The sequence below is a fragment of the Ursus arctos genome, unplaced genomic scaffold (assembly GCF_023065955.2).
Source record: "Ursus arctos isolate Adak ecotype North America unplaced genomic scaffold, UrsArc2.0 scaffold_26, whole genome shotgun sequence".
NCBI classification, from domain to species: domain Eukaryota; kingdom Metazoa; phylum Chordata; class Mammalia; order Carnivora; family Ursidae; genus Ursus; species Ursus arctos.
The window spans coordinates 445,290-464,229 of record NW_026622941.1 but is presented as its reverse complement, the minus strand read 5'-3'; the positions used below and the strand labels follow the sequence as shown (position 1 = coordinate 464,229).

The window sequence follows — 18,940 nt, the reverse complement described above, 5'->3', positions numbered from 1 at the left end:
GAAAGGTGAAGCAGCTAAAAGACAGGCAAACAGCTGGTTTAGGGTAATTTACATTAGACTAAACTTTAGGAGAGAATATATACTTTTTTTTTTTTAAGATTTATTTATTTATATGACAGAGAGCTAGAGAGAGTGAGAGAGAGAGCGAGCATGAGCAGGGTGGGCGGCAGGGGAGAGGGACAGAGCATCTCAAGCACACTCCATGCTAAGCGTGGAGCCTAACATAGGGCTTGAACTTACGACCATGTGATCATGACCTGACCTAAGCCGCAACCAAGAGTCGGATGCTTAACTGAGTCACCCAGGTGCACCAAGAATATTTACTTTTAAAAGAAGAACCTACTAGCTCAAATATGTCTCTTGTGTAAAATGGTGGGAGGGATTTTACAGGTGCTCTCTCTAACCTGATCGTTCTAGATCTTGACTTAGTTCCAGAAAATAGGGAAATAAGAATAAATAAGCTGTTATAGCCCTATTATAATCAGTATCAGCTATTCTTTGGTTAAGGGGTTGAACTCAGTCCAAGAAACCCACTGTGGCTTAGCTTTTGGAGATAAACTCTTCTCTCTAAGGTTCCAAATAGAGTCTACACTTTTTAGTGTCAGGTTTCACCTCTGAGCAGCTACTAAATGTCAAGAGGATTACCATCCTTGGAATTTACTTTCATAGTATTCCTGGTTTTATTAACCTTGAAGGAACATGAGAATGGAAGGAAAACATTTATTTAGGTCTTGCCAGTGAAACAGCTCCGGTTTTGTCCTGTTTGTCAAGGAAACCAAAATTCACAGGTCCTGAGTTCTTCTGGCGCCTGTAGGTCCTTGCCTGGTGGTAGTGGCAGTCTTTAGTAACTGAACTTGGGGTCCTTACCCTTTTAACTGGGTTCAGCTTTTTCAGGGAGGTGGCTCTGATAGAGGCCCAGGAACACTAGGACACAGGGTACAGGGAAGGCAGCTTTTGAACCTTAAAAGAAGCAGGAGGCCCCGGGTGTAAAGTTCTTCTGGTGACAGGGTGACTTACTATGAAATAATTACAAAAGACGTACAATCCCAGGCAAGGACTTAACGAAATAAGACTACGCTACAAAATAACAGTGATAAAATGGCAATAATCCTGGTATTTTACAAAAGTACTGAATAAGGAATTCAATCACTTAATTGGCACACTTGGAATATTTTCGTGTGATTAATGCACAATCACAACAAGCTGGGTAAGAAAGCAAGAACAGAGGTGAAGGAAACATAAGAGGCCAATAGAAATTGACTCAATTTTAAGAATTTTTCTAGTAATTCTCCTAGCATGGCCCCCAGAGACTCTGTTCCGTAGCCAGGCAGAGCTGGGGCCCTGGACTCCCTTTCTGTTGAAATGTGTTCCCTAAACTCCCCCTTTCATGCTAATGAGGAGCCTCTGAGGGCTAGGAGTCTTCTTCACATTTTTGGAGCCCTCTGACTATACTTGTGCATACAAGTTGGGAGGAAAAGAACAACACCAAAGGCAAGGTCGAGCTTAGTTAGCTTGAGTTAGGGTTTGGGTGTTGGCAGTGACTCAATCTTTTGCCCATTGTCCTTCTTGAAGACCCATAAAACTGCCTCAGAAATATTCAAAATGTTTAAACTATGCAAAGCTATCTGGGAGTTGACCCACAGGAAGTAAAAAAGGAAATGGTGCTCATGTGCCTGGTGAAACCTGGAAGTAATTGAAGGAGAGTCACATGCTGGAGCCCTGCCTGTCTTCTCAGGCGTATGGAAGGTGTTTCTGTGCAAAAGCGTACCCCCTCCAGAACGTATGTGTTGAAGAGACAAGGAGCAATTGTGAAGAAAGAGGCATCAGCAGCCAACACACACAGCTGAGAATTGTGGGCAGTGACGAGAGAGAGAGAGAGAGAAGGAGAGAGGAACACAGCAACCCTATGGCTTAACCTAGACAGGGAGCGCCAATTTGACGTCCCTCCCCCTCATTTCATTATGACTAATCTACTTGTTGGCACTTGCTGGGTGTTTGGCTGGATCTGAGTTCCAAGGTAAGGACTGGTTTTGGAGTCTTGATAAGGTTTTGAAGCTTTGTGAGGATTCTTTCTGAAATCTCTGCCTGGCTGTTATGTTTAAGACAGCCCTACGTGGGCATTTTTCTTCTATTTGTACTTCATGGGGGTCACTTGTAGGACCTTGATCCTACACGGCGTTACCTTGCCCTATTTTTCAGTATGAAAATAGAGAATGGCCCATTTTCATTGCTGGTACTGCTTCCACGTCTACACCACAGGACTCTCCTAGGGAGTATCTGAATTAGGGACATCTCCAGGGAATTTATGGACAAGAGAGAGAGAGAGAGAGAGAATGGATTTCAAGAAGTTTCAGAAAGAATCCCAAAGGGTTTTGTCCCAAAGGACAAAGGGAATTGTCCAGGGTCTTCACAATGGGTGGCACAGAATCACGTCAGCTGTCACCACCTTCCTGTTAGATGCTTCAGTACTGTTCTAAGCAATCCTGGCTCTCCTCCCCTTTATTACTGGGGGATGGGAAAGACAACAGAAGCAAAGATCTAAAATTTGAAAATTATATACGTATATCTATCCTTATCGATTCTTAGTCAATTTATTCACTATCGCTTACTGCATCCCCCACAGCATTCCCCAAATCCCAATTCTTTTTCTCCCAGCCTTTTGCAGGCACCAGGATATTGACGGATTTATTTCAAGGAAGGGGGAGCAACAGACTAGAGACTTGGGGAGGTGGTGGGAATGAGTACTCAAACTCTCTGCTGGGATAAATTCTGGACCAGCAATGCTCTAAGGATTAAAATGGTACAGTGTTCTGACAGAGCAGAAAGCTATGTAAGGATGCAGACCCTCCTTGACAGGGGAGTCTGGTAATCTAGGATGCCAAGAGAACCCAGCACTCTGCTTCTCTATTCTGTGGGTAAGCCTGAGAACTCTGAGTCCTAAGTGGGCTGCTTCTGAGTAGAGCCTTTTTAACAACAGACACCTGATTTCCTAGAGCCACTGGGAGCAGAGTTGGTGCTGAGTGCTCCCCCACCAGGTGCTCTCTTTTGGCCCAATTTAGCACCAAAGCTTGACGGTGCCACTGTGGTCAGCGTGCCTACATGGCATAAGAGGCCACCACTGCTAAGGTCACAGCAGCGTGTGTGAGAAGGCAACAGGCTCATCTGTCCTGGCTTGAGGGTGAGTGGCCAAGCAGAACTGGATATCCTAGCTCAGCATCCAGGTCACAGCAAAGACAGCATGAAAGAGACATCAGCTGGAGAGAACAGAACAAGAACCTTCAGTGTCACCAGGAGCAAGGTCACTGTGCCTTAGGCAAAAGCCGCAAAGCAGAGGAGAGAAACATAACTGCTCTCATTTCCCCAGAGCAGCCTGCCAGAGTCAGGAACAGGAATGGCAGGCATCTGGGTCCATGTCCCCATGGCAGATATGGGCTCCGTGTGAATTTCTATCCCACCATCTGCTCTAGCCCTCAAGTCCCTCTCGCTGGCTGACTGGATGTGGGGCACAGGTGATGCCTTTCCGCTCTTTTCTATCTGCAGCTGCTACAGAACAAAATGTCTTCTACCACACCAACCCCCATGAACAGAGGCCCTTCTGTTAAGGACAATCTGTATTTTGGGTATAACAACCCATTTCCCCATTTTAATACATCCACACTCTCTCCTGACCCCACCCCAGAAGCCACAGTCCTGAGGCACAATGGCTTCAGGCCCACTCTTGAGACCTGCCTAAGCTAACCCTGTTCCCACCCACCAAACAGGAAATAGGGAAGGAAAAGAAAAACTCAGAAACCTGAAGATTGTTTGGAATTTATTCTCTTAAATAAGAATGGTAACATTTGTTAAAAAAAATTAAAAGCACAACACCTTAGTTTCACAGTAACGGCAAAAACAAAGTTACACAATTAAATTAAAAAACTCACAAAGAAACACACCAAAAACTCACAGCACAGGTTAAAAACAAGGGCAAAAGTAAAGGCTTTAGGGAAGGCCAGAAGCGGACAGGTGATGCGTTCCTTGGCACAGCGCGTCCTCCCCTGCTATGGCGTCTTTGTACCACCGCCGTGGGAAACTGGCTGGCTGCCACCACCCTCACCTCTACTCTTACCTCCATCCCAAACTGAATGGCCCAGGAAAATGGGAACCCCTTAATCCACTGGTCAGGCCTTCAAGGCCATGCTGAGGCCCATTTAGGAGGGACTAAGAATGGCCCTACAGAGACACACCAAACACCAGGAGACAGAAGAAAGCTGGAGTAACTAACCCAGTGTGACTGATACACATGCCTGGAAGCAAACCAGAGGGAAGGGTGGAGGGTCCTGCCTCTCTGTGGCAGTCTGCAAGCAACAGAACCCCTGTTTTCCTAGTCTGCTCCTCAATCAGCTTTCTGAGGTCGGGGGCTGTGTACTGCTCATCTTCTGAAATACCCGCCCCCCCCCACCCCCAAAGTCTCCACCTCCACACGTGTGCTGGCCTGCTCTGTTCCCTCCAAACTGTGACCAGAACTCGAAGCCAGGCCAGCGGCATGGTTCCCCACTGCAAAAGCTCCCATGGTTTCCAGAACCAAGGAACAAGAAGCTTCAGAAACAGCTTCGTTATTATGGTTATAATTATTTAGGACACGATATATAAATATCTACTTGTATATATGAAATTACACCTATATAAATATACATGTGTATATGTATAAATATTTACCATCGAACTATGACTTTTTTTTTTTTTCCGAACTACGACTCTTGGGGGAGTTAAGCTGGATGCACAATTCTCTTTGCTCTACTAAGAGGTTTTCCAGAAATGCCTGAAAGGGAAGAGGGGTTGGGAAGCAGTGAGATTTTCTAACTTCGTCCTGACAGGCAGGAACCCCAGGACTGCAAGGAATTCCTTGTATTGCGTGGCTATTCTGGCCCATTTAGCACCTGAACTATAGAACTTAATGGTGACCATGCAAGGTTGTCTAGGGACAGGGAGCAGGCGCCTGCCTCTTGTTAACTGCTAGGTGGCTTTTAAAGTTAAGACTGTCTTTTCCATCCCATCTCTGTTGCCTGGACTACAAGAAAAGCTCTTTCTTCTCTTCTCTTATGATTTCCCATAACTTTTATGCTTCATTTTTGATTATTCTCTATATGAAATGTAAAGAGGATTCTTCTAAGCAAAGAAAGGATCTAAAAACCTGCAACTGACGGTCTTCTGTCCAAGGAGAAAGTATCTCATCTGGGGTTTTTCTTTCTCTACCTGTTGTTGTCCCAACTTTTCTTAAAGTCAGGGCAGGTACTAGGAGGCCAGGGTAGATAATCTGTGCCAGGTCCACTAATCTGTAGCAGTAAGTATAAGAAGCTTGGAAACAAGGCATTTACAGATTTTGGGAACAGAAAAGAGGGTTTCTGTATTAAAAGCACATTATAAACAACAGTACTGTAAACAACATCGTCCTCCAAACACTAAATTAGCAGCAGTTACAGATTAGGTTAGCAGAGAGAGACAACACTGCAAAGCAGGCCTGGAGTAGGTTCTTTCAACTTATGAGTTGTTTGGTGTTTTGGCAACAGCAGTAATTTTGGCACAAGGGGAAAGAGGGCACTGCCACAAATACAGAGGTGGCACAGAGCAAACACACAGTAGGGTTAAGTGCAGCTACGGCCATAGCTTTTCCAGCTCTGCCTTCTGGGAGATATGGGTATAGGAGGATGGCTTATTTATACGCAGTGAAATCAAGTTCACTCATTTACAGCTTCTTCTTGTCTAGAGTGCAGGAGAGGACATGTTCCATGGATCTGGGTTAATGACTGCTATCAAGGACACATATTCTGGAACCCTGAAATACCTGAGCTTTTCTGAAGCTTTTCAAAAGGAAATTCCAGTTAACGATTCAAAGCTTTAGTTTGGGATTTAAAGAAGACATCCCTACCAAAAGGAAAAAAAAAGAAATATACTTCATGCCAACTATAAAATACCACCCATAATTCTGTTCATTTTCTATAGAGGCTAGCAAGAATTAAGACACCTCATGGGGAAGTGCTGGAGCTTTGGGGCATGTTCAGACTCAGGGCTGTCATTTTCAAAAGCTCAAGTCCCCAGAGGCAGATGTTAACTGAACCCCATTAGCCCTAAGCCGCCTTAAAGTATGGGGGGTGGGCACTGTCTGCCTCATTCCTATTAGGAACTCAAGCAGGGATTCTTTTGGGATGCACACCTTGAACCCCTTGTGCTCGAATAGGCAAGTCACCTTCAGAATCATGACCCACAGGAGCTGAGACATCCTCAGGGATTTGATTCTTTCTTGGCTGAGTCTTTAACTACATTGTTAAACTCTTCTCTCCTTGCTCTGTAGAATATTCTTCTCCTTCTCTAAGGAAACTTTAAATCCATTAGGCCTTCAAACTCGACAGTAAGAATGGCAAACTGAACCACATGGGGAAGTGAACAAACTCGGCTTGCTCACAAATGACCTGAACTTCATGTGTTTAAATTTTAAAAAAGAATATTCTGTCCTTGATACCCAAAGAGAAAGCTTCATTTCTCTGAGTTTTTTTACTGAGTAGCCAAGTTCCTTGGGAAATCCATCTCTGCTGGAACAAGGCCCAGACTGATGAGGGGGTGCTCTCACCTGGTCAAATGCGCACTCTAGACCCCAGATCCGAAGTCTCTGTCTAGATCCCTTTGCTGACTTTTTGCTACCAGCACTTTCCCCTGGTGCTCTGAAAGTGTCAACTACGAAAGGCTGCCAGCATTTCACGGGAAAGAAGAGTATAAAGAGTTTCGAAGCTATAGGTTTCAAAGTCATTCGTGGCTTAAACATTGCTATAAAACGTTGGTCCAATTCGCAGAGCACTTAAAAAGCTTCCCTGGATTTTAATAAGGGCGCACACAGAAGCAGAAGCCGAATTCACCTAGCTCAGCTGGGGTTTGCTGGATCTTAGCCTCCAAATCACTGCCCTCTCTGGGCACATTCTCCCTTTCTCTAATTCTTAAGCACAGGGAAAGAAGCAACTTTGAAAACCTCTCATTTGAAAGTGGAGTGGATAATTCTTCTCTTTTCCCACTACGGAAATTTCACTACCAACTCCTTCTCCACAGTTTCTAGCATTAGCTGATAATCTTTAGTTGTTATATGATAATTTTGATGAGTTTGTAAATGGCTGCTTGAGATCTATCTGCTGTGAAAGACAGAAAAAGTGTGAGGAGCAGAAACATGGCCCTGTTGACCTCCTCTCTCACCTACACAATGACCCTGGGTTGGGTTGTATACAGTCTGCGGCTGCACTGGGGGTACTGGGACCACGAGCAGTTTGTGGAACTGGGGACACACATCTCACAGGCTGGCTTGACGCGGAGCAGAGGCATTTTAAGGAAAAAAACTACAATTCTTCACAACAAACTTAACGTCCATGAGCCCATGAGCTAAAAACCAGAATAAATGTGTTTTCAGAGGTAGGGATAGTGTCATTCACTTCCTGACACAAGGAAATGATTTGTGGAAATGGAAGAAATTAGGGTTTGGTCCTCATTAGAAGTTCAAATGCCCCAAAGTGATTAGGACAGGGCATGACCTATAGCGGTTACACGTCAAACAGAAGAGCAGTGTCGGCTTACAGAGATACCTAAATAGGGAGTCAGATGCAAGAATGTCAAGTTTAGGTGAACATAAATCCAGCTCATGGGGCCTTATTACAATTCCATGCTGTCTGAGGAGTCCAAAACAAGAACGCCCTGTGACTCTGGAAAGCAGCCTGTTCTGAATTCCTGTTTACCTGGACGGCGCCTGCACCAACCACCCCAGTGTGTCTTCTGGGTGTGCGCAGGCTCCAGGCTCCAGCAACAAGACTCTGAGATTTTGAATAGACGTTACTGAAGCTCAGGTGATACCGCTTACCAGATGGCGCCCCTACTGGCTCACGGTCTGCCAGTGAAACTCCCCTCTGATTTGTACCAGCACCTCCGACAGGCCATAGAGAAAGGGGACTCCAAATGCAAGCAGCTGGCACATGAAAAAGGAGTCCAAAGGGTTTTGGGCCACTTGATGCCCAATCGAAGAAATGTTGCTTTGGAGGTGCTGGCTCATCCCCTTGGCCTTGTCACAGAGGCCGAGAGAGTGACGGACCACCCAGCCAAACAAGGAAGTGAGGCTACCTGGAGTTCTCTCAGCAGGGCTGGCGACGGCGCTGGCCCGTCCGTTTGTGTCCACAGGGGGGCCATCCTGCAGGGCTTCTCTGGCTTCCTAGGAAAGTCCGCAAGAAGAAGAGTGACTGACCGAAGCACTCAAATCTCAGAAGGCAAGGGCCCCTGTCTGGCTAGTTCGCTGCTCTCACCAGTCAACCCAGACTGCATTCCTCACGCAGTCAGTATTCCTTTAAAAATCCAGGACATAGTTCATGGGGAAATCACCAGGAGTCAAAAATTTAGGTCCACCTTGGAATACCGTTCCTTTCCCCACAAGTCCCCCTGCAGTCAAACAAAAGCCTCTCCAGGACACGTTAGTAAGCCTGCGTGCTGACAAGGTAATGTCCTGTAGTGAAGGAACACCCGGTTCACCTTGACAAAGACAAGTGGAGGAGTTACCTTCATTTAAAAAAAAAAAAAAAAAGTAAAAAGGGTACTTAGATAAGAAATTCACAGAATAAAGAAAGTTAAAGGAATTGACAAGCAGAGCAGATTATTTACAGCCAAGTTCCTTTGCAGGGTGTCCTTCTCTCAGAAATATGCTTATTTACAATGACTAAAGTCTTCTTTAATATAAACAGAAGGGTCTAACGTAGTCTCTCAAATCCAACTCGGGGTGAATGGAACATTAGCTTAGTGAAATGCAATATCAAGATTATACTTGAAAAGTTGGTTTCCTCCCCAATTGAACTATGACCGTCTCTCAGGCCCCTCCCATACACAAGAAAGGCAATTCAGTGGCCATTTAGAGGACCCGGCCAACCACACCCTCACCTGTCACCATGCTAAAATGTACCTGCTGCTTCTCCCCCACTTACAGATGGATCACCATTACCTTTCCAGAGAGAGGAGCCACTGCCGGTCTCTTCCTCTGTGCGGAGCCGGAGAGTCGGTAACAGTAGTGTGGTTTGCAGTAGAATTTACCTGCAGGCAGCAAGAGGCAGGGGAAAAGGAAGTGAGTGAGACCCTTAATTCTGAACTTGACTCCTTGGTCTTCACACACTCCTGTCTATCTCCTCTAGCCACTGGGCACTGTTACCACTGCCCAGGCTTCTTGTACAGGAAGGCCAAGCCCTCCCTATAAACTTTGATTTCAGCCCTCCTCTCCCCTTAGCCCGAAGGGGGAGGGGGTTTCTTTTAGATATGTGAAGGCCATTGAGCCATCACCCAATCAGTGCCCAGAGCAAAGCCGTGAAGCTTGCATGGCAGGGCCAGTGAACAAAGTGGCAGTGTGCGCAGAACAAAGATGTGGTCACATGGGAAGCTGGGAGTAGCATTTCTGGGGAAACCAAGAATGAACATAAGCACAGGGTGGAGGCGAGAAGGCTGCAGGGAGTGGGGCAGCATTGAGCACTGGCTCTGACAGCACCCCCTCTGCTGCTCCCCTCTCCCACAACCATCCACAAGCAAGCCTTATGACCCGTTAGTGGGTCAGGATCAGCATTAAAAAACAATACAGAACCAAATCAAACAATCCTGCAATGGACTATGAATAGAATGAAGCAGAATAAAATTCATTAAAGTGCACAGTGGCATAATCAGAGTTAAGTATTAGTCCTTACAGCTTTTAGTTGTGTCTATATATGTTTATTGAGTCCTAATGAAACATGTATATTCTTTTGCAGGTGTGGTCCAAAGTTTGAAAAACAATGATCTTGGCTTTTCCCATGACACGGGTAGTGGGAGTCAGTCACAAAGGGTCATTTTTTCCTGGCTCTCTCCTTACTGCCACTTTAAAGAGCCAAGGCTTCTGAAAATTAAAGGACAGACCCTATTATAGAAACTGTTGAAACAGGAGTAATCCCATTTATCCTTTTCATTTGCAGAGGGTACTCTTTTGACAAATGAACTTTTCTGTTCTCAAAGTTAAAATAAGAGAACCTAACCAGAAAACCAATAAAAAAAGTCAATGACAATGAAGGGTTGGCTTTTTGAAAAGATAAACAAAATTGACAAGCCTGTCCTATACTAATTCGGAAAAACAGAAGACTCAAATAAGTAAAATCAGAAAGAGGAGACGTTACAACTGATACCACAGAAATACAAAGGATCATGAGAAGCTACTGGGTATAATTATACACTAGCAAGCTGGATAACCTAGAAGAATTTAACACAGTCCTAAAAACATATAACATACCAAGACTGAATCCTGAAGACAGAGAAAATCTGAATAGACCAATACTAAGTAAGGACAGTGACTCAGTAATCAAAACCCTTCCCAAACAGAAAAGTCCAGGACCAGATGGCTTCATTGGTGAATTCCACCTAACATTTAAAGAAGAATTAGCAGCAATCCTTCTCAAACTCTTCCAAAATATTAAACAGGAGGGAATACTGCCAAACTTATTTTACAAGGACAACGTTACGCTGATAACCACAGCCAGATAAGGACAAGACAAGAAAAGAAAGTTACAGACCAATCCCCTGACGAACACAGATGCAAAAATGCTCAACAAACACTAGCAAACCCAGTTCAACAGCACATCAATCATTCACCACAAGTAAGTGGGATTTATCCCTGGGATACAGGATGTTTCAGTATACAAAAACCAATAAATGATACGCCACATGAACAGAATGACAGATAAAAATTATGTGATCTCAAGGGATGCGGAGAAAGCATTTGACAAAGTGTAACACCCTTTCATGATAAAAACACTCAACAGACTGGGTTACAGAGTAACATATCTCAGTACAAGAAAGACCATATACAACAAACCCACAGCCAACGTCATTCTCAAAGGTGAAAGGTTGAAAACTTTTCCTCTCAGATTTGGAACGCAAGGATACCCACTCTCACCACTCCTATTCAACAAAGTACTAGAAGTCCTAGCCAGAGTAATCATGTAAGAAAAGGATAAAAGGCATCCAAATAAGAAAGGAATAAAACTGTCTTTGTTTGAAGATGATATGACCTTACATTAGAAAATCCTAGACTAGACTCCACTGAAATACAACCAGAACTAATCAGTAATTCAGTAAAATTGCAGGATACAAAATCAACACATAGAAAGCAATTGTTTCTATACATTAACAACAAAAGATCTGAAAAAGTAAAGAAAACAATCCCATTCACACTAACATCAAAAAAATACTTAGGAATAAATGTAATCAAGGAAGTGAAAGATCAACACACTGAAAACTACAAGACCTTGATAAAAGAAACTGAAGAAGACACAAACAAATGGAAAGATATCCATGTTTGTGGATCGAAGAATTAATATTGTAAAAATGTCCATTATTACCCAAAACCACCTATAGATTCAATGCAATTTCTATCAAAATTCTAATGGTATTTTTCACAGAAACAGAAAAAAACAATCCTAAAATGTGTATGGAGCCACAAAAGACCCTGAATAGCTAATTAGGGCAATACTGAGAAAGAAGAACAAAGCCAGAGGAATCATACTTCCCGAATTCAAACTATATCACAAAGCTATAGTAATCAACATAGCATACGGTACTGGCATAAAGACAGACACACAGAACAATGGAACACCCAGAAATAAACCCCAGTTTGAGAAGGGAACCAAGCATACTTGATGGGGAAAGGACGGTCTCTTCTATAAATAGTGTTGGGAAAACTGGACAACCACATGCAGAAGAATGAAATTGGACCTCTATCTCATAGTGCTCACAAAAACGAGCTTGAAATGGATTAAAGATTTAAGTGTAAGGCCTGAAACCACAAAACTACAAGAAAACAGGGGAAAAGCCCCTTGACACTGGTCTCGGAAGTGATTTCCTAGATATGACAGCAAAAGCACAAGCAATAGAGGCAAAATCTATAGAAGTGGGACTATATCAAAGTAAAAAGCTTCTGCACAGTAAAAGAAACAATCAACAAAACGAAAAGGCAATATTTCTCCCTACAGAATGGGAGAAAATATTTGCAAATCATATATCCGACAAGGGGTTCATATCCAAATATATACAGAACTCATACAACTCAACAGCAAAAAAACTAACAACCTGATTAAAAAATGGGCAGATCTGAAGAGACAGTTTTCCAAAAAAGACATGCAAATGTCCAACGAGTAGATGAAAAGGTGCTCAACATTACTAGTCATTAGGGAAATGCAAATCAAAACTACAGGATATCCCCTCACACCACTTATAACAGCTATCATCAAAAAGAGAAGAATTAAGTGTTGGTAATGGTGTGGAGAAAAGGGAACCCTAATGAACCTCTGGTGGGAATGTAAATTGGTGCAGCCCCTATGGACAACAGTATGGAGGTTTCACAATAAATGAAAACTAGAACTACCATATGATCCAGCAATCCCACTTCTGGGTAGATACTCAAATTGAAAATCAGGATCTTGTACAGTTATCTGCACTCCCATGTTCATGACAGCATTACAACAGCCAAAATATGGAAATAACCTTAAGTGTCTGTCAGGGAATGAATGGATAAAAAAGATGTGGTACATATACACAAGAGAATATTATTCAGCTATGAGAAAGAAGGAAATCCTACCATTTGTAATAACTTGGATGGACCCTGAAGGCACTATGCTAAGTGAAGTTAAGTCAGATAGTGAAAGACAAACTCTGTATGATCTCACTTGTATGTGGAATCTAAAAATAAGCAACTCAGAGAAACAGAGAGCAGAATGGTGGTTGCCAGGGTTAAGGGGTGGGGAACATGATGAGATACTGGTCAAAGGGTACAGACTTCCAGATATAAGATTAATAAGCTCAGGGATCTAATGTATGGCTTGGTTAACCATACTGCATTATATACCTGAATGTTGCTAAGAAAATGGACCTTCAAAGTTCTCACCACAGGGGCACCTGAGTGGCTCAGTCAGCTGGGCATCTGACTCTTAATTTCGGCTTGGGTTGTGATCGCAGGGTCATGAGATCGAGCCCTGAACTGGACTCTGCTCAGCGGAGCAGGGCAGGGAGGGGGTCTGCTTGAGATTCTCTCTCTCCCTCCCCCCCACTCGCGGGCACACATATGTGCGTGCTCTCTCCCAAAGAAAGACAGAAAGACAGACAGACAGAAAGAGATCTTTAAAAAAAGAAAAAATTCTCACCACAAAAAAGGATTAAGAACTATGTGATAGGATGGAGATGGTACGTAATACTATGATGGTAACCATTTTACAGTTTTTATATAAAAGTATAAATCAGCACACTGTACACCTTAAACTTACATACTGTTATGTGTCGATTGTATCTCAATAAAGTAGGGGAAAAAAGGGGAGGGTGCAAAAGTCAAAGGAAATAAAGGTGAGATGGCCTTCTTTCTTTTTCAGAGATGGTGCTCTGATGACTACATCCTTCCTCTTTTCCTCCAAAGTGACTGACTTCTGTCTTCTTTTACCCGTACCCTGCCTCCCAACGCTGACTAAATCTTTTAGAAAAATATAGTCTATGGATTTCATAATTTCAAATAATAGTCATATCCATAGCATATTTTTCTGAAACAGAATTTCCCACTAGCTATTGGCACTTAACCAGAACTCAGAGACACTACATCTATTGTCGGGAACACTGATAGCCAAAGGACTATCAATCTCACTGCTGATTTCTCTATGAGGGGAGTTGAATCATGGGTTATTTTTTTCAGCTTAGATACAATCTCTTTTTACAATCTGTAATAAACCATTTCATTTTTGTGAATTTTTTAAAAAAGATTTTATTTATTTATTAGGGAGAGAGAGCACAAGCAAGGAGAGCAGCAGAGGGAGAAGGTTCCCCACTGAGCAGGGAGCCTGACGCCGGCCGCGATCCCAGGACCCTGGGAGTGTGACCTAAGCCTAAGGCAGATGCTTAACTGACTGAGCCCCAGGCGCCCTCACTTTTGTGAATTTTGGCTAAGATAAAATGTAATTAGGGCAAGACAAAATTTATTAGTGCTTGGATCATATACTACTCTTTTGTCTGTTTGTATCTTATTCTTTAAAGAATGCTCCTTCCTCCTCCATGTGATCCTGATGGGCCATCAACCGTGTGGCCTAGCATTATCCACCACAGGAATAAACATATGACCCATATAGGTCAGGCTATCCCCTTTCCTTCCAGCCCACTCCAGGATACAGCCTGTGGCTAAGTCAGGCTAACCAGAGCCATTCTGGGGGATGCTCAGGGATGGTGAGACAGAAGGGGCAGCCCTTCTCTGAGAATGCTATCTACAAGGAAGATACAAATCTAATGCTTCAACTTTAACCTGACTTGGGTTTCTATTATTTACAACCAAGTCTTGTTTATTATCGTATCAGAAAACTATAGTTATAGTTACTTTCATTCCTTTCTTCTATTTTTTTCCTGCATTAGTTTGCTTTTTTCTACTAAAGTAGAATCCTAGGTTTTAAAATACAACTCAATAGGCTAAACTCCAGGGAGCCCTCCTTGAATTCTGCTATAGTATCCTAAATTAATAAAGAAAAGAGGCTTAGGTTTCAAAACAAGTCCCAAACCTAACCAAAAGGCAATTTTCAAGAAAAGTCCAGGAAATTGTTTTCTCTAAAAATGCAGTATAATGTGATGGAAGGAACATGAGCACTGAAGTCAGATCTCAGTTTAAATACTGTCTCAACCACTCAATAGCCATGTGAACTATTTAGCATTTTGAAACATGTTTCTTCATGAGGAATATGAAGATAATGCTCACAGGGTGAGATAAGTGAATGAGAGGTCACATTATGTGTTGCAGGTACTCAGTTAATGTATCTCCTCAAACCCCTTCCCAAGCTCAACTTGATGGTACTTTTTGCTTCTTAGATTAATAACAAAAAGAGCTAACTTTTATCTAATATTTACCACGTGCCAGATACTATCATAACTATTGGGGCACCTGGGTGGCACAGCGGTTAAGCGTCAGCCTTCGGCTCAGGGCATGATCCCGGCGTTCTGGGATCGAGCCCCACATCAGGCTCCTCCGCTATGAGCCTGCTTCTTCCTCTCCCACTCCCCCTGCTTGTGTTCCCTCTCTCGCTGGCTGTCTCTGTCTCTGTCAAAAAAAAAAAAAAAAAAAAAAGATACTATCATAACTATTATAACATCTCCCAGCTCATTTAGTCCTCAGAACTCAATATGGTAGATATTGTTACTCTCCACCTTTCTCCAGGTGAGGCACAGAAGGGTTAAGCAACCTGCCCAAAGTGTCCCCTACTCCGTAAATCTCACAGAGGATTGAACCTAGGCAGCTTGCCCCCAAGTCTATACCTTTAGTCACTACATTATGATGCCTGTCTGAGTGAGTGCATACAGCCACGCTAATGTTATAAACCACAAATTATGGTTGATTCTGTCAAGCCACTGATTTTAGACGGTCTAAATAAATTGAATCTTAATTAAATACGGGAGTGACTGGAAAAGAAACTGAAGGGAAACAAATGACTGAAGGGCAAGCTTAAGGCATAATGGGCCACAACCCATTCATTCAACAGCTCACTGAATGCTGTCATAGGACAGGCACTAATCTAAGCACTGAGAATGTTCCAGTCGAGAAGACAGACTAGTTTCTGCTTGGATAGAGCAGACAAGGTGTGAATAAGTATCAGGTAGTGCTGAGTACCACAGATCAGGAGGTCTGCAAATGCCTCTCTGAGGAGGGGCTATGGAAACAAAGCTGTGAATGACAAGAAGCGCACCCTGTGAAGATCAGGGGACAGTGCATTCCAGGAGAGGGGACAGCTAGTGCAAAGTCCTAAGGTAGCAGTGGCCTAATCAGGTTTATGAAATGGAAAGAAACCAGTGTGGCAGGCGTACAGCGAGCTAAGGGACAGCCGGCAGCAGAGAGGAAATGTAGGCCAGGGTAGACAAGCGAAGCTCTCAGCCTGAGCAGATTCTATTTGTACTGCAGCAGACAGTAAGAGTACAAAGCAGGAGGCTGGAAAGATCTGATTTACATCTTTTAAGATCCCTCTGTTGCTTTGTGGAAGCAGACTGTAGGGGGCAATGGTGGAGGCAGGGAGACCAGTAGTCCCGGTGGAAGATGCAGAGGGTGGTCAGGGTAGTACTTGAAGAGACAGAGCGCAGTGGACTGTTTCAGGCTTGTCATTACTGATGGAGGCCCTTCACAGACCACCTTAGCAGGTAGTGGGTTTTCTCTCCTTTAGATGACAGGGAAAGACTTGACGTACTGTCTGATTTAGAGTCCTTGTCTTAAGAGTTGGCAGCAGTTGAAAATAAGCTAGTATTTGGCGAGAGAAAGAGGAGCTTACTTTAGGGCAGACTGCATCCTTTTAAAAGAGCTGAAGGGAAGACTAATTAGGGACAAGGGTAAAACATGGATATTTCTCTGAAGAGTAAGATTCTCAATTTGCCAGTGTGGAGCTGACACGGGCCCGGAGTCACTAATCCCAGAATGTCTGACCTGGAAGGGATCCCAGAGGTCATTTAGTACAAACCAGCACTTACTAGTTTTGTATGAACTTGAACAAGGAACTTACGACTTCTCTGAATTTGCTTTCCTGATTTGTAAAATTGCAATAATAAAACTAGTTACTGTATAGGGCTGTTGTGAGGACAGAAGGACATGATATGTGTTAGACGGCCTACCACAGTGCCTGAGTTACTTCTTTTCTCCTACAAACGACCTATGACTTCCCTGTCTTTTTCTTATCTGAGTCCCTTCAGTTAGATTTCTGAGTGACACAGTAATGTGGATAAATAACAGACTAAAACTTCAGGATTCCTAAAATTCCATTCTTTTCTCTAGTTCACCTGTCCTTTGTGGAGGGGCTGAGTTGATGAAAGGTTCATTTGGGTTAGAATTTGGGGAGCTGGTTTAGATCCGCTGTCTTCCCTGTCTCAGAGTCAACAACAATGCACTCAACAAGCTTGGCCTGCCTCGTCTGCTCCCAATGTCATGGACATTCTCATCTGAGCTCCTGCCTTTCTCTTGCCTGGTATGCCATCTCTTCCTCCACTGAGACATTTTATACTTCTCTCTCGCAAGCTAGCTTAAGGTCAGTTCAGTCATTCCTAAAAACTGGGGAGCTTCACTGATGTCTTCCTCCTTTGAACTTCTGCAAAGTTAGAATCTATATTTTGTGCTTAGTGAAATAAGTCAAGCAGAGAAAGACAACTATCATATGATTTCTCTCATCTATGGAACATAAGAACTAGGAAGATCGGTAGGGGAAGAAAGGGATAAAGAAAGGGGGGGTAATCAGAAGGGGGAATGAAACATGAGAGACTATGGACTATGAGAAACAAACTGAGGGCTTCAGAGGGGAGGGGGGTGGGGGAATGGGATAGGCTGGTGATGGGTAGTAAGGAGGGCACGTATTGCATGGTGCACTGGGTGTTATACACAACTAATGAATCATCGAGCCTTACATCGAAAACCGGGGATGTACTGTATGGTGACTAACATAATAAAAAATCATTATTATAAAAAAAAAAAAAAGAATCTATATTTTGTCTCTTAGCCTTAATTATACACTCTCCATCATCTGTTGTTGCTCCATGTGCCCTTGTCTTATCATGCCCATCGGAATGTAAGCTCCTTGAGTAACATTTTACATTTCATCTGTATCCTCAAGAGAATGTGGTAAAGATGAGTACACAATCTATGGCAAAAATACTTGGGGACCTATTGGCTGGAACTTGAAGGATCTTCTTTCCAGACAGACTTCAGTAAAAGGCTAACTAAAATAACCCGAGCATTAAGGACAGTTAAAAGACACTGGGTAGGCTCCATATGTCAACCCCTATCCTTGGGGATCAAAGGCATTACCGAAAGAGCAGTTGTGTGGGAATGGTGCAAGAAAAAATCTGATACCTAAAAATACACTTTTGTTATCTAGACAACTGTCTTAACTCTTCCCTCACAGGGTGGTGCTTTTTATTAAAGTTACAAAAGGCAGGTACCATCATGGAAAGAGTTAGCTTTTCTCAGTTCATCACTTTGGCTCCTTTGTTGCTACTTCTGACAGGGCTACCTATTTATCCATTATTAGCAGAGCCTGGATGACTGACGTGACTATTTCCTAATCACATGGTGTCCCTCTTCTATGTGACATCATCTTACTGTCTCCTCAGTCAAAAATTACCTACCAATGTAGTAATGGATGTACAATATTGTGATTTATAAGACATATGTATCAGAAAACCAAATATATTTCTCATATACATTTGGTCTAGGTCCACAGTTCCTAAGTCAGCTCCAAACCCTTGGAATTCCCTAGATAAAGGTGTCTTTTGTTGTAATAATTAAGGTTACTTTTAGACCCCACCCAAGGGCAGGGGCTGGTTGCCAGGAGGACGAACCATGGGATTAGAGGGTACCCCATTTCAGGGTACCCCACAACTCTCCAGGGAAGAGGGCTGGAGATTGAATCAAATAATGGCCAATGACTTAGTCAAACATGACTGCAACGAAAGCCTCCATAAAAACCCAAGAGGATGGGGTTTGCAGAATTTCCGGGCTGGTGAACACGTCGAGTTGCAGGGAGAGCAGTGTCCCTGGGGAGGTGCCCTATGGAAGCTCTACGCCCTTTCTCCAGGTCTTGTCCTATGCATCTCTTTGTGTGGCTGTTGATTTGTATCTTTTATCATATTCTTTAGTAAACTGGTAAACCTAAGTGTCTTCCTGAGTTCTGTGAGCCACTCCAGCCAATAACAAGAACCTAAGGAAGAGGTCGTTGGAACCTCCAATCTGTGGCTGGTAGGTCAGAAGCACAAGTAACAGCCTGGGGCTTGTGACTGGTGTCTAAAGTGGAGAGTGAGGGGCAGTCTTCTAGGCCTGAGCCCTTAACCTGTGGAATCTGATGCTATTTCTGGGCAGAGTAGACAGTGTCAGAATTCAGCTGAATTCCTG

General features: G+C 43.3%; 1 protein-coding gene across 1 annotated transcript in view; it reads right to left on the bottom strand.

Moving 5' to 3' along the window:
- MICAL3 (microtubule associated monooxygenase, calponin and LIM domain containing 3) overlaps positions 1 to 18,940 on the bottom strand; it is a 174,646-nt gene that overhangs the window by 58,019 nt on the left and 97,687 nt on the right. Inside the window, 2 exon segments of the mRNA XM_057318789.1 lie at positions 8,131 to 8,218; positions 8,996 to 9,084. Of these exon segments, the coding sequence (XP_057174772.1) occupies positions 8,131 to 8,218; positions 8,996 to 9,084 (177 nt within the window).